Here is a 23,907-nt window from a genome sequence, read left to right as displayed (position 1 = left end):
GTGCTGACATTGCAAGGACAGATTCAAATAATTGCAAAAAAGTATATTTATAACACTGCAGTTTATCCATTTCTCTTAAATATTAAAAACTTAATTACCAAAAGTCCTTTGAAGGTACATTCAGAGCAAATGTTCCTGTAAATATTCACTTTAAATCTAGCTAGGAGAGACTGCATCCTTTTTAAATCATCTTATTTTGACCAGATTTTCTTTAAGGTTGGTTGTGAGCCTGGGATGCTGAACTCTTAATATAGAATTTTATAAATAACTTCCTGAAGCCTGCACCCCCCACCAAACCCCTACCTGCCCCACCCCTTCCTAAATGGGTTGGCACTATTTTAGATTTTCCAAATTAATCTCCAGCTCCCCTGTCACGAGACACTGCAGAGACAGTGCTGAGTAATTACCCACTCTCCCTCTCGGGGTTTCATATCAAACCAGGCCATTGTCTGTGTAGATTTGAGCTGCAGCGAGAGCAGCCCAGCTTGCCATCTGGACTGACAGCCTTCAGGCCCCCTGTGGGAATGGAAAGTGACGCGGGTAGACCCTGCGAGCCACAGAGCTTTTAAAATGGGGTGGACACTGGCACATTAGGGGTCAAGGGGAGAGCTCTGCCAACTGGTACACACACACGGGGCTAAAAGCGTGTCAGTCTCCAAGCATGGTGAAAGAGCCAGGTAGTATAGCGTCGCGCAGAAGGCAGGAGGATGGAATCTTGGCATTTCCCTTCATTCCCACACATGGCTTGCTTAATTGATCGCATGCAAAATCCATAGTTTTTCCTTGAGTTCAAGTCATTATAATCTAATAATACAATATTGTTGTATGTGTGTAGATGTTAATCAGTTTATTTTCGAGATATGTTGAGTCACCATGTTCGCCCAGCCTCAACACCTTTGTGCCCTCTAGCTTCATTGACACAGTAGGTTTTCCCTCACCACTGGGTGGGGCTCTTCATTTGATCTCCAGTTGTGCGGTATACACATCAATTGTGGCTACTGCAAAAGGACACTCTAGCTGGACAGCCAGCAGCATAAATAGTATTGTCCAAGCGTCTGGGCTTCAGTGCCTCCTCTTCCACATCAATTAAAGTCAACCCAAGGAGATCGAACATGAGCCTACCTTCATTTGTTTTCTATCCCTTTTAGCTTATATGCCTGGTATGTGTTGTTCCCTGTGAGACCCTACTTCTTCAGGTCTCACTCTCATCCTCTTACTCAGTCTGACTTTGAGATTGGGCTCTAGGCTATAGAGAAAGTTTATCTTTAGTTATGCAAAATTATTCCAAACAACTGAAGAGACAACGACAGAAGAGAAACTATTGATGTCATGATGGTCTGCCCCACCCACCCTCCCTTGTTTGAGTGATTTCAATATGCCTTGAGCAACGGCCTTTAAAAGTATCGCGTGGCCATAGGACGACTTTGCACACACAATTCCAGCAATATAGATCAATTTTTACCACCAGCTGTATGTGTGTCCTTGCCACAGGGAGAGCCATCTGTTGGATTCTGTAGAAATTGGGTCACTCCAGCTCTGGGAGTTGGAAAAAAAAAAGCACTCAATGGGTTAGAATTATCAGGCAATTTAGAAAAAGACACAATATTCTCTACATCACACTTGGGCTGCAGCCAAGGATTTTAAATCTTATAAAAGCTTGTGAACAATGCACACATATTTTGAGCAGATATCATCTATTTTCTGTAAAGCTTACTTATTTGTAGGCAGTTAATAATTTTCCAACCACTAAATTGAGACGTTGAGAACATTTAAAATCAAGAAGGAACTCATAAAAGAAACTAGTTGGGGTGTCAGCCTAAACCTCATACTGTGTCTGGGACCCTGAAAACTATAAAATACTTTATGTGCAATAATCCTTTTGGTACTTTTTTTTAACACTAGCACATATTGTCTTTCAGGGCGAACACTGCTCTCCGCCTCACGTTTGAGGTGTGCCAGGAGCTCAGGAACCACATGGAGATGCTTCCTAAAACCGGCTACATCCAGGCCCAGTCCACCTTCAATGTGCAGCTCAAATTCCTGCCCAGGTATTTAACATGAGGCCATAAAGCCATGTGATCACTGACCAGTCCACAAAACAAAAACATCCAAATTTCTTCTCAGCTTCACTGCTTTGTAAGGTTTACCTTGTTGCTGTTACCAAATGCTATGGTGTTCTGTTATGTATTATTATTATTTTACTAATCATACTTTACTGATGTCCACTTGGTGCAGAAATACGTGCATTGACATTAAAGCACGGGAGAGGGGAACTGTAATCTCGGGCTGACTAGGACAAGCAGGACAATGAAATTAATTAATAATGAATGTAGCAAGCCCAAAAAATCAGACAGTCATTTATGAGGAGGTTTAAATTTGCTCTGCTTAATGAAGAAAGTCTTTAATTACAGCCTCACAGAGTCTCGAGCATTTGACCATAATGGATGGCAGTATAAAAGTTAATAATGGACTCCCTTCAAGGCTGTTAATAACTTTGAGGGACGTATTTAAATTAGGAGTCGGCAGAGGAGGCTTGATATATTTTAAGCCAGCCGGTTGACATCATTTTTTCACTGCAATTTTGAGAGTGGGGTTGGTGAAGGGTGTGGGCGATAAAACAAAATAGATTCTCCTACCTTTTTTGTTTCGCAGTGAGGCATATTGGTAGCTAAGGAGATTTGCGATCTGGTGCCATGGCTGTACATGACAGAAGTTTTTTTTTTCCATTTTTCCTGAACCCTATTGGGTCGTCTCTGGGTGTGCGAGCGTGAAAGGAGTGTTGAATGACAATAATCTGCTTTAGTGGATCGGCGGTTTTAAAAGGGGGATTAGGCTGGAATTACCGCCGTGCTTCCTCTCCCCGTCCCTCTCTCCCCGTGCTCCTCACATCTGGGAGTTATCTGCACAGAAGCTAGAACACACCTTATGTAATGTCGCATGGCATGCACATTTCAGAGACGTTTTTATTCATTTAAAATTTCAGGTAATTTTTTAAGTTTAGGCTTATGTTAATGTCATATTTTCTAATGTCAGCTTATTACATTGTAGACCAGGACATGCATTAACACTACTGATCCAGTCACTAGCAAACAACAAACATACAAGGAATTGTGCCTGTGCGTATACCCATGCATAACAAATATGGTGTCAATGTAAATGTAAACTATAGACTTCAGAAGTGTGGCTGGCTTTGGTTTTTTAGTATCATATTCCCAATCTAAACCTGTAATTGGTATGTTTCTTATAAGTTTGGTTTTAGAATAGGCATATTCAGTAAAATCAGATAGCTGCACATAATAATGGGCACCATAATGTGCTTCATTTTGTCTTGTGTGTTATTGTTTTTTATCAGTTATCACAAACTTGTAGAATTCACTTCAGCACTTACTACAATATCTATAGATACTGTCATATTATTCCATATTCCTCATATATTGCACTCAGAGTAACTTTCTACAAAGGCTTTCTACAAGGGTAATACAAATCATGAGGCGCCAACGACTTGGCACTGGAGTTGGTCATAACCTTGTTTTAAACATCAGGTGAGGTCTAGTCCCTTGAAAAACAGATACCTTCCCATTATAAAAGCATATTAAAAAGCACATTGTAGATATGGTGTGTATGCATCCACATTATAAACACTGCAACACTGATGATACAAAACGCATGAGGCCTCACTGGGTAGCAGAGCTGTATGAAAAACTAATTTCCACAACCAAATTATTGCATTTTTGTTTATTATTAGTGTCAGATGATTTCCGATGCACTGTTTTGTGGTTTCATATTATACATCATGTTTTCTGAATCCTAACCTGTGGAGATGCGAGAAGCAGGGAGTTATATTCTCTTTATGAACATAAGGCTGCAGTCCACAGCTCTGGTTAATCTATCTTGAGTGAGTAATTCCTTTTTCCCCCTGTTCTCCTTGCATAGGTTTATTAATGTCATTATGAAGTCATGAAATGTCCATAGCCTCAGGGATATGGACGGATCATAATCTCCCACAGTTCTGAGTGAATAGGCAATCCCACAAGCTTTTATATTTCTCTCTCTCTCTTTTGGACTAAGATACCTATAACCATGAATTATGTAATAAAAGGCATGAATCATGCCCTGAGGGTAGAAAATGTCATCATTGTGCAGGCGATATAGATTAAAGAGCTAATAGCTGCGTTCTCTGCAGTGAATTTTCTTCTGTTTGTCTGGATCAGTATTGTCAGCTTTCATCCTGCATTCAAAGTCAGAGAGGAGAAAAAAAAAAGAAATGTCAGTAATTATTGCACCGTATCTGAAAACGCAACAGAACAGGGAGCAATGAGACATGGAGCAAATGAGGATTACAGTCTAGCAGTAATGATAACTTTCCCCTTATGTAAATCATAAGGAACGTCACAGTTCATAACTGAGCATAAACAAACTGATTGAAATTAAAGTGTTTTATGACAACTGTGTTTTGTTTAAAGTGCATTTTGCTGTAAGAGCATTTTGGTGGTAGGTTTTTTCAGATGTGAGGAGAAATAATTAATCCTCTTAATCCTTTTTGTAATCCCTTTGATAACTGCTGTTTGAATGGAGCCCAAAGCCTTGAAATATATGCTAAAGTTTATTTTGCATTGTAAGCACTGTCATTGTGAATATGAAGAGATGTAACTTCCCTTGTTTGTTGGTTAGATTTATATTTGTTTTTGTTTGACTTGCAAAGTCCAGCATCCAAACTAAACTGACTAAATATCTCATGTTGACTTTCTCTATAAATCTCGGTTCTGGATTATGGGTGGTCCGCAGATTACCACTTCTTAGATAGACATTCAGCCATTTCAAATGAGGCCATGACCATTGATCTTTAAAAGTTAATACTTTTAAAGATCAAGGGCGCAATGAAGGATTTAATTATGCTGCAGAGCAAAAGGCTGCCCTTCTGATGAAAGAATTTGTGTATTAGTATTATACTGTGTACCAAGATGATTTTTGTGCACATATAAATGCATGCTTAACCTCTGTTTTACAGCAGGGTTTCATCTCGAAAGGCTTTTAAATCCCTCCTTCAATGTGGTAACAGCGAACCCCAATTTTCTTTATCAATGGGGTTTCTGTAATAGCCCTTGATGAGCTTTCCAGCATGTAAGTGCTTCAAAGAAATGCTCACAAAAGGGCTGTAAAAGCATGTGAAATGTTTATTCGTCTGAAATGACAGGAAAATCTTGTCTTTTTCTTTTTTTCCAAAATACTGCTTCTATAATTCTGTTGTGCACCTATGGTGAAGTAAAGGTGTTGCAAATGCCAGACGTGCCGTTAGAGGCAAAGGGGTTAAACAGGCACTGGTCACTTCATGACAAACCAAACCCAAAATCAGTCATCCACACGTTGACCAGACAGATGGGAGCTCTGCCGTCCCACAAGGATTTTCCACTTTCTGCAGCCAAGTGTCCATCTCCAGCAGAGATTCAATTAGCAGAGAACAAGTGATTCTGTTAATAAATTATCAGCAGTGGCAGGTTTAACTCACTCCGTGGATGGACTGTCGTAAACAATAGGCCCACTCTCCTCCTGGCTGTCTGGGAGCATGACTTTCTTTTTCCAAGCCTGTGTGCGTGCAATATTGTACAACTTTAAAACAAATGTAAAATGTAAAAAACAAATGCTTTGTAGTGGCTGTTTTATAAAGAATGGGTTTAGAGTAAAATTCAAATTATGGGCATTGGTATTGCCAAAGCATGTGTGATACAGGTGATATATATATTAATTTAATTATTTTTTGAAATTATTAGTGATTTAAACATATTTGTAATTAAGAAATACATAATCATTAATAATTAGTTATAGATCATAAAGTAATGTATCATAAATAATGTACATAAGTAGTCAAGCAATGAGTAAGATTGCTAAATAAAAACCAAGAAGAAGCAGATAGGTAGACATCAATAAAACATTTATCATTCCCTTCATTCCCATTAAAGTCCCCCCTCCCACACCTAAGAAAACAACAACAGCAGTCCTTTTCAATCTCTTATAATAAACATGTGACATGCAAAGAAATGCAACACCCACAGCCTCCCATCTAATCTGTATGCATAAATAAATGATGGTGAACACCAAAACAGTTCTATCAAGCCAGTCCGTCCAAATACAATTATTTTATGTTTATTTTTGTACAAATGCCTTTTGTATCTCCTTTTTTCTCTTGACATCCATAACCACTGTGCTGTTTTTATATCAATTTCAATACTTAAGTAGCTGAAACCAAAGAATAAGACCCCAGTTGTTTAATTTTAATTTTTGTTTTTAAATTTGTTTCTTTTTGTTTTGCTCTTTTGCTTTTCTTTGGTCATGTTTGAGACGAATTTAGCTGTAGCGTTGTTATTCACAGAAAGATATCAGTTTTCACTGGAACAAACACCCCAGATTTATGGAACTGTTTCTATAGCAATTAATCAAATTACGTAATCTGATGGATTGTCGCAAGTCTCCTGCCCTGCCTTGATCATGCATTTTGCTGACATCACCATGGATACAGCACAGATAAAGCACAAGTCTCTCCTGTGGCTGAAATTGCAGTTCATTTGTAATTTAATAAACATGACCAGTCTTCCAAGGTGTAACTAATGCTGGAGGTTCTTCCTTGCAAACAGGAAACAGTTTGGATTGTCTGAGCTGGACTGGTTTGTGGGTCTCTGGGACTCTTCTAGCTGGGTTTAAGTTGCTGTTTGAAGTTTCACATCTCTGCTTCCCTTCCACTTGTACGTTGCCTCTTAGCTGTTCAGAACCAACGGCTTAATGAAAAACCAACCCGAAACAAATGAAAAATCATTAAAACGGTATTACACAATCCTAATATAAGTAAGATGCCTACACTCATTTTCTTTATCCTGATCATTCGTTTATTGTTCTCTTCCACATTTGTTTTCACAGTTCGGATTTAAATGGTACTTCCTAAAAAGGTGTTTTATGTATTCTTGTTTTTATTATGTTTTTTTAATAATCCATGTATAGGAACATAATATAAAGCTGAAGCAATTAATGTGTGTGTGTGCGCATGTCTTTGTTTTTTGGTGAATAGCTCAGTACAGGCCTGTTCTCTCTCTCTCTCTCTCTCTCTCTCTCTCTCTCTCTCTCTTTCATAAATGTAATACATACAGCTTATTGTAATAATTATATTTGTTTTGCTATGTTTTCCCTAGACATTCCTTACCTATGGATGCTGAGGGATACTTTGATAAAGAAACAGGTGTCTTAGAAGTCCCTTTGACAATACAAGTAGCAGATCAGGTCAGTAGCACATTAGCTCTTTAATGTCTTCCAGACAAGGGAGTTATTAAATGCTTCTCAGGTGAAAACCAGTGATAATGCTGAAAGTTGGTCCACTATCAGTGAGAACTTATCAACTCCATCCTAAATTTAAACCGGACATGAAAGGAACAGCTCTTTAAAGTGCCCTGGAAATGATTCGATGAGTTAAGAATTCTGTTCTATTTCCACAATTCCTCAATATTATTATTATTTATTTCTTGGATAGCTGCATAGCTATCTGGGAATGTTGCGTTTTTCTGTCAATCAGTCAGTGTGCTGCTGTGTTCCTCATTTCTGTTTGAAGAATTATCCAAGTGTCGTCCCCATGCAAACAGGGGAAGAATGTGTCTCCACAGTGTGCGGTTTTGAAGTGGCCACGTGCTAAATTGTAAGTCAGTGCTACATCATAACACAGACTCCATAATGAGGATAGAATTGGGTTTATTTATTTATCAGAAAGCACAGATTTATTGCGTGCAGTCTGATTACTCTGGAGAGCCCATTTAAATCTTTCAATAATGTTTAAATACCATTTCTTATTGACAGGGCTCATTTTTACATTTTATTTATTTTGTATTATTTTGCATGGAAAAACTTTCAACTAATTCTCCCATTGGGCTACAAAGCTCTCAGTGTATTGCCTTTGCTCTTGTAGGGATATGTTTTTTTAAAGAGCAGTATTTCACACACGATATCCCTCTTAACATTTCAGCATTGTCTTTTTCTTTCAAAAGCAGTTCAGTAACTAAACTGATCGACCAGCATTTAACAACAACAAAAATGCACACCAGCAACAAACTGAACCAGTGTGATGCATGTCATAGATGTTACATACCCTTCATAAATATATATCTTAAATCAACTAGGAAATATATTTAACCTGTACCATATTCTGTGCTTTTATATGCTACATGCACACACATACACATACAGTCCAGTTCCATTGGCCAACCTGGAAGTCAGTTCACTGAATGTCCCGATTGTAACTCCCAGCAGATAGCTTGTGGGACATAGCTCCCTCCTGTGGACTGTAGGAGCTTTATTTTTTTATTGTGGAAGCAATTTCTCAATTTAAGCTTATCTTAAAGACAGAGGTGGTGTGTTTTTCTTCCTTGTTTGATGTCTATTCTTCTCATAGTAAAGGAGAGTGAATTGAAAGTGCAGTGGCTGTAATGGGTTCACAGAGGGCCTCTAGCACTGTGATCACACTGAGTCATACAATCAGGCTTACTAGACAGGGTCTCTTGGCTGTCGATGCCACTGTGCACTTCTCAGTTTCTCATGGCTAGGAGAGAAGGATCGTGGCTGGGTGAAGTTTGGATGACCTCCCTGTCTCACAGTGAGGAGAGACCAGCAGGAGCGGAACCTGTCCTTGAGTCCAGCTGCCTGGCAACATCCCAGCCGGCCGCAGGTCGCTCTGGCTTGCCTTTTTACTCACTAACAATAGAGCAAAATCTGAATTATGCATTTGAAACAGAGGATGTGAAAACAAAGGGAGACGAATACGTACAGAGACTTAAGCTAATAGATTGTGTATGTTCTAATTTATTTATGTTTGTTTATTTGTTTGGCCCACAGTGCATATTGGAGATCTTTTAGAAGTGACTTCCCTGGGGCTCACTTGTGTTAATAAGGGTATATAGGGTAGTCCATACATGTTCTGTGTAGTTCTTGCTGGCTGATTGGCTCTCCCACTTTTCCATGTGGGTTGGGGCCATTCCATCCACCAAAAAAAAGCGCTACCCTCTGTTAGAATAGGCTGGCATCTCTTGTTTTATCTTGATGTACCAGGCAGGGTATTACATTATCTACATTTATAAAACCTTTTGTTGTTTTCTCCGTTTGCATCGTTTACTGCTTATTTGGAATAAAAGTGTTTGACTTGTTCTGCTATATCACAGTTTGGTACTTCCTGTTGACATTTTGGGACCCAAAGCCATGGTGAAAATCCCTTGCACAAGAGTGTGTAACTGTGGTTTTTTTGTATGTAATTTATTTTCATATTCAAGGTTCAAAGGTATACTATGCAATCTACAATCTAATTGTCTTCTTTTTTCTTTTTCTTTTTTACTGAGTAACACGGTTTGTGATCCCAGTGGAAATCTTTACTTTGGGGGTAACATTGCTGGAAGTAGTTAACTGACAAATGTGGCTGTTCTGCTTCCACAAACAATTGTGATATTTTTGAATCTGAATTGCCTCTGGTACTGAGCCCATAAGTAGGCCTGTCAAGTGTGACAAAATGCCGCGCTGTTGGTGGATTTGATCTCTGAAAGACTGCCTTTCAACTGTTGGATCACAGATTTGCTGTCGGTGAGTCACAGATACGCAGTGAGAAGCACCGCAAGATTGTTTTAGTTGATCTGATGCTTTGGTTTTCCTCTTTTTGGGGAGCGAAGCACGGCTTTAATTTAATCCCAGTCTAGCCCTGTGATAGCCGAGAAAAATGATCAGTCTTTAAGGAAAGAAAACCGTTCTGTTGCCATTGACATCTGGGATGAGCACTCACTACAGTCATTCACTGGCATGCTGTCGTAAGTGCCAACGATGGAGTGATTTATGATGCATCATAAGAGTCCATGAAAGTATGCGTTTAAAGTAATACGCTCCATTTGTCTTGATTTTAGTTCCATGTTGGTTATGTAAATCATACAGTTCAGTCTGTCTCTCATTATATTGGTGTTTTATAAATTACAGTGTTCTGCATTCAGCAACTTAAAATGAAGGACCTATTCCTTTAAAAAAAGTGATGAACCAAGCATTCCTTTTTTTTATGAGTAATTAAAACATTTAAAAAATCTGAATCCTCCATCATTTGAATTTGTCTTTCAGGCCCGCCCTGTCCTGTTCATCGTCCATGCTGTTGTCACGACTTCTGACTTGGAGTTTGACAGGACTGAACTGGATTTCGGACACTGTTCCATCTATGAGTCCGTCAAGACCAGTGTCCGCCTCACAAACCACTCCCTTCTCCCTCAGGAGTTTGGCTTCGTGGGAATCCCGAAGGTAGGGGATTGTGTGTGTGTGCCTGGCATTGCCATACCCCAAATATGCACTGCAGTACCCATCCAAATAATGTAATCTTCTACTCATAGAATTAAAGCAAATCCAGATGCCGCTGACAGAGTAATATTAAGAAATCATGTTCCCACATTACTGTGGACAAGAACTGTCACTTTTCTGTTTGCTGCAGCTACTCAAGATTTTTTTTTTGTTTAAAGAGGGATTATTGAAATGGCTAGAATCAGAGCACCATCTAGGTGATTCACAATGGTATTACAGCCCCATGGAGGTATATAAATGAGGCCATGCAACTGAGACAGTAAGTGCCATAATGTTTCACAATGTAGACCAGAGACCAGATTACCGGATTGTTTTGATTAAATGTTTCAGCAATTTTCACATGTCCCTCCTGTGGAGAGGAGATGTGATGCAGGGATTTAGGTTCCTGGTTCAAAACCACTCAAGCGCTGTGTATCACCCTCCTCGTGCCCTGTCCTGTCAGCAAGGTATTTAAGTGAGAGCTGAAGGAAAAGGAGAGTTTAACTATGTCTCTGTAGATACATCACTTTGTCACTATATCACTTTAGATACATTAGTGTGTGAAGATGAATTCATTATCTTAATTGCCTCAGTGGGTTTCAAACCATATTCATTTGAAGCCCCATCTGCCGTGATGTTTATGCTTGTTGCTTGTGTTTGGCTGTGTTTCTTGTCAGTCTGTCGATGTCCAGCCCAACGATGGCTTTGGTACTGTTCTTCCTCGGGAAACCTTGCAGATCGATTTCATATTCAGTGCAAAGAAGGCGCGAGAATACAACTTTGAACTGACCTGCAAATCCGGCATCAACAGGTAGCTTGAGCAATTTCCAACACACATTAAGCTTTGTGAGAAAAAATGTTTCTCCTTTTGCAAAATTAAGAAAATGTGATCATTTTTTCCCTCTCCATTTAGAGATTTCAAGTTGTCCTGTAAAGCAGTGGGGGTCCACCCACCCTTGGAGTTGTCCCACTCTTTAGTAAAGTTTGGTGCGACTGCGGTGAATGACACATCCGTGGCTGCTTTGTACGTGGTGAATTCTCACACCAGCCGCAACGAGTTCTCCCACCCCGTGCCCAGGATCAGCAAGGGGGAGATCGCACCTGTGGGACCCACTTCATTTGAGTTTGTCATCCCGGAGAATTCAGACATCACCATCACCCCAGCTGTGGGGACTGTAAAGCCAGGCAAGGTACAGTGACCATTGACTTCTGCATGGGGGAGGGTAGTCTTAATGAGGCTGGAAAGTGAAACAAGCATTGCTGTGAATGCAATCTAAACTTCACTAACATCAGTGTCAGGACCAGTGTGCTGTCCAGGTCTGATATAATAAAGGCCATAATCCACACTGAATCCACACATTCCCATAAATTCTACCGTATTGAGTGTAACTGCTTGAGACCCAGGATTGTCTTCAGAGCTGATGACTTGTGCGAACGCTATAAAAAAGAGTGCCCTCACACCCCGATTCTGGTCCCCTGCCTTTGCGTTCACAGAGGTGCCTGGTCCAGGTGTACTTCAGGCCTGATCTCCACAACGAGGCAGTCAGGGAGGAGGCTGTTCGTTTATTGTGTCAGGCTGAGGAGTTGCGGGAGCTGGAGAGAACCGAGAAGGAGGCGGCGAGCACCAAAAGTGCTCAGCTGGAGGCAATGGTGAGGGTCTGCTAGGCTTTCACTGCAGGGGTTTTACAGTTTTACCACTTTTAATGTATTGGTAACAGGGGTACAAAAATGTATAGCCTACCATTTTATACCAATGCAGGGTTTTTGGCTTCTACATAATTAAGGATCTGATCTTCCTAAAATCATACAACGGGATAGATTGAAAGGTTTGGTATTTGAATATCCCTGTTCTTTCATAATCGTGCAAAGCAGTAACCAGACTTCTTGCCTGACCTGTATAGTATGTAAGTGCTTGGGTGGTCCAAGCTTCAGTTTTTCAATCTGTTTCATAATGGCTTAATTTGCACATAACACTCCAGTTACATCCTTTGTCATTTGCAAAAAAAAAAGAAAACAATAATCCTGTTTCTGTCTCCTTTTTGAAAGGCTGGTTAAATTTATGGGATCTTACTTGTAAATGAATGTAATTTTCTGGAATTAATGGGGAGTGAAACAATGAAAATCTGTTCCACACATTATATAAAAAGGCCATTGATTAGATTCTCTGATCGCTGTACGGATTAGTGCCTGCATAATTTCTGTCCCCAATTATGAAAGGCATATTAAAGAGCCTAGGGTGAGGAATGGGTGACATGAATGTGTGGAAGATGCTGGTTTCTTGTGATTTGTCCAAGTGAAATCACTGTCATCCCTCTACTGGGGATGAGCTTAAATGCCCTGCAACACTTGTATTTATTTTTTCTGAATTTTGATGCTCTTTACTCAGAGTGAAAAGGAGACTGCATCTGATCTGAAGAAAGGGAAAAAGCAGGCCAATCAGGGCTCGGCTAAGCGCTCCGCAAAGGAGAAATCCAACAAAGAGTGTCTCTCACCCAAAACCTCCATCCCCTTCCAGCCTCCTAGTCTGGGAGATATCCACCACGAGTAAGTGGGTTCTGAAGCCTATATGACATACTTTGGTAACATAGTATACATGTTTGAACCTGATATAGATCTGTAGTTTTCACATCGTTCATTTCAAAAGTGTTATTCAGTGATTCGTTTCAGTGTCATCAAAATTGTTCATACTACACACAATGTGCAGTGATCTGATGATGAGAGTGTGTTTTATGCTGACTCGGCCAAGGGAAGACTTTGAAGATTCCAGTTGAGTTACAATGGGGTTCCAATTCTGCAAACGCATGCTGTGATCCATATTTTCGTCCACATTTCCTCCAGTTATCGCTTTTTTCCTTTTACTCTTTGTTGCAGTGTTTTGTACAGATTCCCTTGTAGAGTTTTGCAGTTCAATTTATCTTGTGCAGAAGCGCTGCTCGTGTCAAAGCACAACTGAAATAATTTTGTTTCAGTTTTGTCCCCTTTCCTTTCCCAGCCTGAAACGCAAAAAAAAAAAACATGCAGTGTGTATCTATAGTATAAATTTAGAACAGTAAAGCAAAGGTTTAAATGCCCAAAATATACAGTGATACTTATGCAATCTATCCTCTACAAAATAAAACTTTAAGACTGTGCTGTACATCTTAATTATAAAATCCTTAATATGCGTCCTTCTGTGCAGCCAAAAGCAAATGTAAATTATTATTCTTGTATGTTTAATTCTGACAACACATAATTTATCTGAAGAAAAAAATAAAAATCCTGTTCTGTGTAATTGCAAATTATTGCAGTGACACAGTGGAACCAACATGAGTAATATAAATATATGAATGCATATTGATATACATACACACAAGCATATAGTCATTTTACAGTATTAATTTAAGACCAGATCACACATTTACCTGTGAATGTGTTGAATTGCAATGTATTTTATGTAGAAAATCTTTTTGTTTTCTTTCTGTTCATGTTTTAGTTCAGATACATATGCTGCAGGAAGAGCTTCCTTAATCCGCTCTTTCAAGGACTGTTTTAAGACCTACACCATCCCCTGCTTCATCACTAGTGGAGAGGCTGCCGAACACAAGGAACCTGGACATCTGCAGTACAGGTGGAATTTCATCAGAATCGCTTTCTCAAATTTATAATCCCTTTTCTTCTTTGCTTTTGGTGCATCTTGGTCTGAAAAAGGCCTTTTCTAAAAGGGTGTCCATGTGACTGCACATTCTGTCCCCTTCCAAAAAGTACTTTATCATTTCCAGAGAGTGTTATAGTAGTCTAACACCTGATTTGTGGCGGTATTTCTGGGAAGGATGAAGATGCATTTAAAGTAAGGTATTTTTTGTCACCAAAAGTCCAATTAAATATTGAATAATAAGTATGTAAAAAATAAAAAAGGCCTGGTCTTTTTCCAGGTGCTTAACTTGCTAGAATTGTAGCTGCTTTGTTCTGCAGAGCTCTTTAACTTTTACTTTGCTCTCTGACAGTCCCTACAATACTCTGTACCTGGAGCTGCACTGCCCCGTGGTAAGACCCCCTCTTGTGGTCGTCTCAGACAATGGCAGGACGGCAGTGAACTTCAGTGAGGTGGCAACAGGTTAGGACCTCTGGACGATCTTTTTCTTTGCTTTTTTTTTCTTTAATCATCTCTCAAGCACAGTTGTGTACTGTCATTTCAAACAGTAATTAACAACTAATAATTAATAACACCTGAACTGTTAAATGAAAGTCTGTATCCCCTGTTTGCCTGTTTAGCTGGGTCATACATGTTGGTTCTGTTTACTATAGTTTACCTTATCTATGCCCCAGAGCAGTAGTGTGCTTTCTCTGTGAAAATAATGAAAAAACGACTCAAAGGGTATAGTTAAACTGTATTCAAATGATCTTTACAGCAACAGATCCTGCCACAGCTGTTCACTTCACTTAAGTAGGTGTTCTCCAGTGTGTTTTGATTCGGATAGTGCTGATGATGTGGTCGATTGCTCTTCAAATTGTGTGGTTATAGAAGGGGCCAGCATACTTAAACTGAGTAAGAAGCAGCAGGTGCAGGGAACGTCCCATTCTTACAGCTGCATCACAGAAGCACACCAGCCACACTCACATGCAGAGCTACAGCTTACAGATTTCTACCTCAATAAAGCTTTTCCCTTTGGCATCATGTTTAGAAGGAATGCCTTTTTGCTTTATTTTTCCGTTTGTGTTTCCGTCTGCAGGTCACAAAGTTGTACGGAGGGTGACAGTGCAGAATATTTCTCATGACTCTCTGGAGGTATCCTTTCATCATTAGCCTGTACGCTGTCAGAGGTCGGCCTGGGAAGGAGGCATGGAAGAGCTCCTGAGATGCCACTGAATGGCACGCTCTGAATCGTATTAAATTCAGCTGTAACTAGGGCCCCGACACTCAGATTTGTGATGAGAAAAAGCAGAACAATGAAAGCTTGTAATATTATTTACCCCGGTGTAACAGGCCTAAAACGTGTGAAAGTAAGCAAAACCGAGCCCACTGTATGGGAGGTAAAGGGAGAAGGAAAGTGGACCGACCTGGACAATGATTTGAGAATTACCTTGGAATTGCGATAAGCTTTGCACAATTGCAAAAGGATTGAAACTCTCCATGAGCCTTTCAAAGGGTCATTATTACCCTTGTCTTAATTCTCCTTGGGTCATTCTCGTCTCTTTGCCTGCTTTCTTCGCTCTACTCCCAGACCTATAGTTTTTTGCAACTATTGGGCACGTTGCCCAGTTTCTAATAGATGTACAGCTCTGGCAGCTTGCCCAGTGTCTGAAAAATCAGCCTAGCACGGTCAATGTCAAAGAGTTTTAAAGACGCTAAACTATGTAAGAACATTTATTAGTCTTAATTTTCACTTTGTTAATTACTCAGAAATATTATTTTTACTGTGATCCTGAGAGTGGGTTGCAGGAAGGTGATGTTTAGATTAATTTCTATAAAGGAGGTGTTTTTTTGAGGGGGACCACAACCCAATGAATTATGCATTTGAATCCCTGCTTTAAAGTCGCCAGCCGCATAACCTTGTCTGTGTCTGTCTGTAACTCACCGAACTGGCTTTTTTTTCCCCCGCAGACTAAGGAGAACAGACAACTCAGAAATAAGATGGCCTTCCCGGGGGAATTATGTTTTATTTATTGTCTCACTTATGTATTTATTTCAAATAACTGTCAGCAGCTAACGTTTGCAGCACTTTCACACATGAGAGGAATTCGGTATTGTAACTATCAATGCTCTCTACGGTTACAGAGTAGATGCCTTGGAAATTGTCAGCATAGCATGTCCAAGTCAGTTTATCTGGGAAATGCTTGTTGAATACATGTTTCCCTCACATTTTATTAACATTTGATTATGTGCTGGTTTAAGCCATGTACACATTTTTTCTTGAGTTTCTCCATTTACTGACTGTGACTATATTACTCACAAGTGCATTATGAAATTCTTTGGAAGTAACCGTGATGAACAGTTGTACGATACAGAGACAGTAGTAACTGATTTCATAATGGAAGTGGCAGAGTTGTTGTTCTTAACCAGTTGTTTCTGCAGCTGAGGTCCTCAGTTCTTGATCCCAATGGACCTTTTGTACTTCTGAACGCACTAAGGGCCCTTGATCCAGGAGCCACCCACACCCTCCTCCTCTCCTTCACTCCCGCCAAAGGGAAGAAGGCAAGTTGTGTTATTGTTTTTTCCAGGGAATGCATACTACTAGTTTTTATACTTTCTACTTTATCTACTATAAAAAGCATTCATAGAAAGTGATGGCATATCTTTTTTTTTTTCTTCATGGAAGTTTCTTTATGAAATGACTGATCTTTATACAACAAATTAAAACAATAGAGCAATACGAGACAGATCAACCTTGGCTGTTGAGGGAGTTTCAGATTCAGCAATAACGTGTGCGACTGACAGTGGCGGGTTCTCACACGGGACGCGTGAGCGTTAGGCCTCAGATCGTTCAGCTGTTCTGTGATGCGCGAGGCTGTGAGAGCACAGCAGAGAGAAGAGAGCTGTAGTCTGAAAGGAGCAAGTTATAGTTTCTTTATCTGCTGAATAGGTTTTGTAATTCTGTTGGGGTGAATTCTGAAAAAAATGGTGGAGCAATACAGAAGTTAAGAGAACCCCTCCAAATTCCTAATGAGCTTAGGAGATAGATATGTATATAAATAATATGTATTCACAAACACTGATGATTGAATGTCAGATTTTGAGTTCCCAAAGTTGCCATTTTGGTGTATATCTAAATACCCTATGTTTAGGGCCAATCCATCCCATCCAACCATTTAGCCATACTAAACAGGTTTAAATTATAGTACAAATTCAATGGCACAAAGTTGATATTTTAAAGGTTGGCACGTTGTAGTGTTCACTTGCTATTGCGAAAGCCCTTGTTGCTATTCTACACACAGTACTATGAGACCTTGGAGATCCGAGCCACCACGATGACCCTGCGACTGAACCTCTCTGGCGTGGGTTTAGAGCCTTCTGTCAGCTGCTCAGTCGAGGGAGGCATCCTCCGTTTCGGCTACGTGATAGAGAACGAAAGTGCGACCCAAGTGTTTAAGGTAAATGTGCACTCGGAAAACCATCAACCATGTTTACTGTAGTACCTGGGCTGACTGTAATACATGCATTGATAAAGGTTTGTGTGTACACATTTCAGCAAGGTTTTATTGCTTATCTTTCATTGTTTTACATAAGTTAATGGTTCCTTTCTAAATCCTCCTGCAGTTTTTTGAGTCACATTTTTCTATACAGGTTGTGCAAACACTGAATTGGTAAAACAATAAACTTGATCTTATTAGAAATATACATTTTCACTGGAGGCTCCTTTCAAATCATTAGACTTGTTTGTGCTGCCTTATTTTCTCCCTTTGGAAAGAGAGAGAGCGGACCTAGATTGTCCCACTTTAGTGACCTAGAACAGTAGTATTACTGCATTAGGAAAAATCAGCAATCACACCCTTATCTTTCTTACATTAATAGACCATAAGAGTATGTTCCTACAACCCCAAACAAACCCCAAAATAGTGCCAGGAGCAAATATACTGTAAACATTATATGAAAAGCAATGGAAACTCTACTTATGCTTAAAAGTGTTTATTTTAGACATGGAAAATTACTTTTCCAGATGAAGGTGCAATCACACTGAAATGTAGGTCTTTTTTTCCATGATCTAAATAAACACTTCTAACCAGAAAGCATTGCGCTTGCACTTTCTACATTCATAAAATCACATCACCGATCTTCTGATTGATATAACCCCCCCCCCCAAAAAAAGGCAAAATATAATTAATTGTATGCAGCACAATTCAGCGATCTTAAAGAAACCATTTCTTGTGTAGTTGCACAATACCTCCTCCCTCGTGGTGAACTACAGTGTGAAGCTGGACAGCTGGTCTCTCACACCGCAGAAGGAGGCACAAGGCCTCCCACCCTTCCTCTACACAGGCACACAGCCGCAGACTCTCGTGGGTAAGGCCTCCCAGGATCCAACCACAAAGTGATGCCTGTCATTCAATCTGTCTGTCATCTATGTACCCACCTGTTTATCTTTCTGTATTTTTGTATTAAATTAAAGGGTTCAAAAGCCATGTATCATTGAAGAAGAACAGAACCGTAAACTGCAGATTTTTAGTTTATGATCTACAGATAACTTTGTTTACTTTAGGAACTTGATGCATGCAGAGTTTTCATGGTTTTGTTTTTTGTTTGTGTGTATGTCCTTCCATTCCACTTCTCCCAGGCACCCAGAATTACAGCGGCCTCAGTGTATTCAGTGTATCGCCCTTAGAGGGTGCAATTCCCCAAGGCAAGACCCAGGACATCACCGTGACTTTCCGGCCAGACCACCAGAGTCTCTACTACTCCGACAGACTCAAGGTGGAGCTCATGAACAAGGTAAAAAAGAACATTCCAATAGTCTTTAAATTAGCTGTTGTGTTGGAGCTGCCCAATCTTATCGATCTCCTAACTAGTTTCCACCTTCCAGATCAGTGCTTTGCTTATACCATCTCCGGTTCTTAACCTAATTGAACTGAGTATCCAGAGGTCAAATAATGGATGCTGCTCTAGTCATACCAAGTCTTCCAATGAGACTGAGTGGAGGAGCCCCATGGTTGTGTACCTTTTTATTTATTTACACTACATCCTTACAGCGACAACTGTTATAGTTGGGGTTTATTGAGCGGTGAGGAGTTTTTCATGCAAACATAAATGATGTGAGTTCAGAATACAGAATTTTAATATCATATAGGCTAGGCCTTCAGTTAATTCTTGTTATCCCTGCATAAACTGATTATTTGTGTTAAGAGATACAGATGAAGTTAGGAAGAGTCATAAGTTTACATTTAGGTTGATTTATGTTGTTTGATTAGTGTAGATGCATTTTGCACTGCAATGATTACATGCTAACATTTCTGTGCAGGTCTACTATATACCATGAGGAAAAAACCTAATTTATCATGAAGCCATAACTGAACTAGATGCCTTGGTTGGTAACAGATATAGTAACCCTTTGGGGAGAGGAAAAGCAGTTTACTGCATGAGCTCTTATAGAAAAACCATGTAGATTTAAAGGCAAGCAATAAGTTTACTCAAGGGATTAGAATGAATAGGTTCTGTGGGCACTTAGTGCAGCAGTCACATTAAAAAGCGCGTTATTCTCCATTTTACAAAAGACGTTTTGAAGCTACGCGGAAACCTGGGCCAATTTATTCAAGCCTCCAGCCTAAAGTTCACAGCTAAAAATGATAACCTGCTCCTTTGTCTTGAGATTTTGTTTTATTTAATTTCTCCAGAGGTGCCCTGATTCTGTCAACAAATAAATAAATCTTGTTGCATTTTGTGTTGTTGTTGTTTTTCCTTAAATGTTCCTTATACGCTTCCCACTGCCAGATGGTAAGATGTGTACCTTCACAGTCTCTTACATAACTCTGAGCTTCCTGAGTAAACAAGGTCAGCGTCAGGCTTCACATTAAAAACAGCTTGGGGGTTGGGAACCGAATCCACCCTGTCTTGTCCTCACGGGCAGACTGTGGATCAGGTAGCCCTGGGAAACGCTGGGGTGCCACAAGATAACAGCCTCTGCCACTCCTGCATCTGGGGATCCACTGGGGATACAGGTGGATGGATTCAAACTGAGCACACCTTCCATGCAGTGTGCCCCCAAAGCTGGTGCTGTGTGAAGAGTCGGTGCCATAAGCTTACTGGCATTATTTACTTCCCTAAAAGGAGCTTCTCATCTCTCTGAAGTGCCCCGCCAATTTGACTATCTTTATTTTATTTTATTTGTACCGTGGGAAAGAATACGAGCTGGACGACTGACCCAAAACAGTCCCCTTGGATTGCTGTACTAGTAACTGTCGTTATTGTAATAATTCAAATACCATTCTTATGTATATCTATTCGTGAGCCTGTGACTCAATTACCAGGTACATCTACCTTGAATTGCTGCCTTTCAAAATTGCATTGCCTCTGTGTTTGTTACTTATTGTGTCATCACAAGGTCTAACAAGTTACCAGGAAGGAAACAGAAAGGCAGCTCACCAGGAACCTGACAGTGTCAGCAAAACCTTGCTATTCTGCAATGGCGTACACAGGGCGCTTGGGAAAACGCCACACAGCACACAACACAGCAGATCCACTGTTTCATATCTCCTGATAGTAGCTGTGCTTGGGGGCTACATAGCCAAGTTAGGCTCCCCATTGTAAGAGTCCCATCTGGAGTATTTACCAGGTTCTGCCATACAAAATCTACAACAGTTTAAGTTTTGATTACATTAAATGACAATACATTACATTAGACATATCATAAAACAGTAGCAATACTGTGCTCCTCTGCTTCAGCAAACAGTGCATGAGATTCGGCTGAAAGGAGCCGCCCGCAGCCACACCATGTTTCTGAGTGGAGGAGACCCTTTGGACGTCCCTGTCGAGTCCCTGGCCTTTCTCCCCACCAATGAAGACCCAGACAGTGCAGGTAGTCATATCAAACTGTCTTCATAGACCAAATAAAACACAATTCAAAAACAAGCCTTTTTACTTTACAGAATAAAAATAGAGAAAGAGGAGGGGGTGGAGGTTTAATAATACTATTATGTGAAATTGTGTTACCGTTTTAAGACTTGATTTTGAATCCAATTTACTCAAGCTATTTGTGCTTTGCTATTACTGAAAACAGGTCACTGAAACAAAGGGCACGTACCTTGAGCAAAACAGAGACCTTACTACTTTTGTTTCTATTATTAAAATGTTATTGTTACACAGTGCTCTCTAAAATAAAAATCATATTAATACATTACTACTAAAGCACCACTAAACATAATAACTGGAGTTGCCACAGTGAAGACAAACCCTGTGTTTAGGAAGTTATCACACCAAACATCCAGACACCCTTAAATAGCAGGCTTTTGACATCCGCCATTATTTGCCAAGTTTTAAATTTGACAGTGTAAAAAGACACTTATATGATAGAAATCAAACTGGAAAAATCCCAAACACCTTACTTAGTTCATTAGTAGTAATACCTAAAGACACATAAAAGCTCAGTTGTAGGAACCGTACTAGTTTAATGCCATTCATTTGTCTACTTCATTACCCAGACCATGAACGAAGAGCGATGTGGCATCAGGGTTATCCTAGTGGGACAGAATTACAGTGGGTGCTTTTACTGTCCTGTGTCTGTGTTCCCCCCGACAGAGAGACCATTGCATCCTGTCCTCCTGACCCTAAAGAGTGTGTCCGGCCACGACACTGTGACCCCAGCCGTCCGGGAGCTGGAAGTGGGGTGTATCCGGTGCACACGACCCGTGGCTAAAAAGGTAGAGCTTTTATTTCTCACTGGTATGTTGCCCAAAATCCCTGGAAAGCGATGCAATACAAAAAGGTAGATGCTGTTGCAACTGCCATATTTAACATAAAACGCTTCCAGTTGCTACAGCTGCTTTGTTTCAGTGCCAAAATCAATATCATACTGTAGTTGGGGGAATAACATCAATGCCAGCATGCATTATTATTATATTATTTTTCTATGCTCGATGGAAACTGAACAGAAACGGTACTTAAAATCAGCAGTAATTAATATGAATTCTCCTGATGTGCTGTGCAGTTTAACCTCAGTTTTTTACCCGTGCATTAAAAAAAGCACTGACTTCTGCACACAGATGATTCACCGTCTCTTTTTCCCCTTTTTTTCCCTGCTGCTGTGTAAACATTCCAGTGGATTATTATGCCGGGCTGAGGTTGTGGCTGTGTGTCTAACTCATAAGGAGCTTATAATTTATTCTCCAATCGGTCTCCCTCGGCAGAACGTGGAGTTTAGTTGGGATAATCTGCCAGCCCTACAGCAGAAAGGATTCAGTGTGGATCCAGCGAGAGGAACAGTAGATCCAGGACAGAGGAAAACAATAATTGTGATGTGGGTGCCCCCCAGTGGCCAGGATGTGAGTTTGCAAGTGTTTTGGTTTTTAAAAACTAGCTAAAATTCAGATGTAAAATGTTATTGTATATCTGTACGTGTCTCATTAATGTGAGCCAGAAGTAGAAGACTGTGTGTCAATCACTCCAAATGTGAGTAACTGTGTTCCTGTTCTCATTACTTCTTGCCTGTGAGGATTCCTTTGACAGGTTTTACCTTTGCTTTGTTGCGCTGTTTTTTTGCAGCTGTCTCAGCCTCTCTGTGTCTCAGCACCTCTGACCATGAAGGGAGATGTGACTGAGGTCTACAACATCACCCTGCTGGCCCTGATTGTGAGAGCGTCTGGATTAGCACAGGAAGTGTGAGATCAGCACAGAACTGAAAGATGATAAAATTATACCATAATGTCTGTGTTGTACAAAAACAATTGAGAGAAGATAGGTAGACAGACAGTGATAAATAGACAGTGCAAATCTTTTTTTTTATAATTTAAATCATTAAAAAAAAACATATTATTTATCTAATTTATCTATAAATGTATATACACTATAAGTACATTTTTAAGGAATAATACAGTGAGGATTTACTTTTACCCCAGAGCTCAGTAGTGCCACATATTACATATATTTCTGCTGACAATTTATATACTACAGCACACTTACACAGTGCTAGGGGAGAACCCAGATGAGCAGCCAAGGAGGACAGAAAATGATCCCCCATACAGTTTTATTATTAAAGAAAAATCCATTGTTAACATGCTGTGAATTCAGTACCTTAGATAAGACTAATAACTTGCGTTAACAGGGGAGTAGGGCATTAGCCATTCCTCCATTGCTTTCTGGAGAGGACCACCTGCATTCTTACCAGCCATGCATTCCCCTCGCAGTTCACAAAGAAGTGTCCTACTTTCTTCCAGATGTTTATTAACTTTTTTGCCTTGGTTCCTGTTTTGCCTGTGGTCTTTTTGTTTGAGAAGGTGTCTTGCTCATATTTTACTTGCCCTGTGCAACAACATCCATCATTGTCCCAGACAGGTGCCAGATATATTGGGAGAGAATGTGATGGATGAATATTGACAACTTTACTCTGTTGCTTTGAACAGAAAACGAAATCAACGGGTGTCACTCTTTGGTAAACTCCACAGCAATATACATCAGATGAAAAGAAAAATTTTGTATTGAGAATGTATAGGTAGGGATAAGACCAGTTATTCTAAACCTACTGTTTAGGTGTAAATGTTAATTACAACAATGTGAATCTGTGGGAATGTCTTGTCACTTTAACTTGCGATGCAAAAATAAACTTCATCTCAATCTCAAAGATCAGAGTTGTCTGCTGCATTGACTAAAATTGGATGGTTTTCTTTAATTGCAGCACAAACACCTACTTCATGAAACACAGCCTTACTTGTTTCAGCAGGACATGGGCTGAAAAACTCCTCTGCCCTCACTTTAAAAGAAGCAGTCAGAACCCACCTGAGGTTTCCAGTTTAACCACTTCTGGTTAGTGACAGGAAATATGCATGCGTGGCTATATACAGGTTGGGGTGCTGATTTCTCAGTGCTGTTGTCAGCACACACTTTCTCATGCAGAATCGCTGGCCGTACCTGCAGATTGTCTGAACTGGTCCGGTGGTGTTTTGCCATTCACCCATACT

General features: G+C 40.1%; 1 protein-coding gene across 1 annotated transcript in view; it reads left to right on the top strand.

Annotated features, from left to right (window-relative positions):
* cfap74 (cilia and flagella associated protein 74) overlaps window positions 1-23,570 on the top strand; it is a 53,279-nt gene extending 29,709 nt beyond the window's left edge. The window contains exons 22-39 of the mRNA XM_066691020.1: window positions 1,920-2,048; window positions 7,179-7,266; window positions 10,120-10,293; window positions 11,007-11,140; window positions 11,243-11,519; window positions 11,824-11,979; window positions 12,716-12,873; window positions 13,802-13,936; window positions 14,313-14,422; window positions 15,039-15,094; window positions 16,382-16,501; window positions 17,242-17,397; window positions 18,178-18,307; window positions 18,579-18,733; window positions 20,681-20,813; window positions 21,533-21,654; window positions 22,141-22,275; window positions 22,496-23,570. Of these exons, the coding sequence (XP_066547117.1) occupies window positions 1,920-2,048; window positions 7,179-7,266; window positions 10,120-10,293; window positions 11,007-11,140; window positions 11,243-11,519; window positions 11,824-11,979; window positions 12,716-12,873; window positions 13,802-13,936; window positions 14,313-14,422; window positions 15,039-15,094; window positions 16,382-16,501; window positions 17,242-17,397; window positions 18,178-18,307; window positions 18,579-18,733; window positions 20,681-20,813; window positions 21,533-21,654; window positions 22,141-22,275; window positions 22,496-22,615 (2,488 nt within the window). The 3' untranslated portion in view covers window positions 22,616-23,570. The remainder of the gene's footprint in view (window positions 1-1,919; window positions 2,049-7,178; window positions 7,267-10,119; window positions 10,294-11,006; window positions 11,141-11,242; window positions 11,520-11,823; window positions 11,980-12,715; window positions 12,874-13,801; window positions 13,937-14,312; window positions 14,423-15,038; window positions 15,095-16,381; window positions 16,502-17,241; window positions 17,398-18,177; window positions 18,308-18,578; window positions 18,734-20,680; window positions 20,814-21,532; window positions 21,655-22,140; window positions 22,276-22,495) is intronic.
* The last annotated feature ends 337 nt before the right edge of the window (window positions 23,571-23,907 follow it).

The sequence above is a fragment of the Amia ocellicauda genome, chromosome 18 (assembly GCF_036373705.1).
Source record: "Amia ocellicauda isolate fAmiCal2 chromosome 18, fAmiCal2.hap1, whole genome shotgun sequence".
Taxonomy (NCBI): domain Eukaryota; kingdom Metazoa; phylum Chordata; class Actinopteri; order Amiiformes; family Amiidae; genus Amia; species Amia ocellicauda.
The sequence above is the reverse complement of the archived record's forward strand: the minus strand, read 5'-3'. Positions and strand labels throughout refer to the sequence as shown.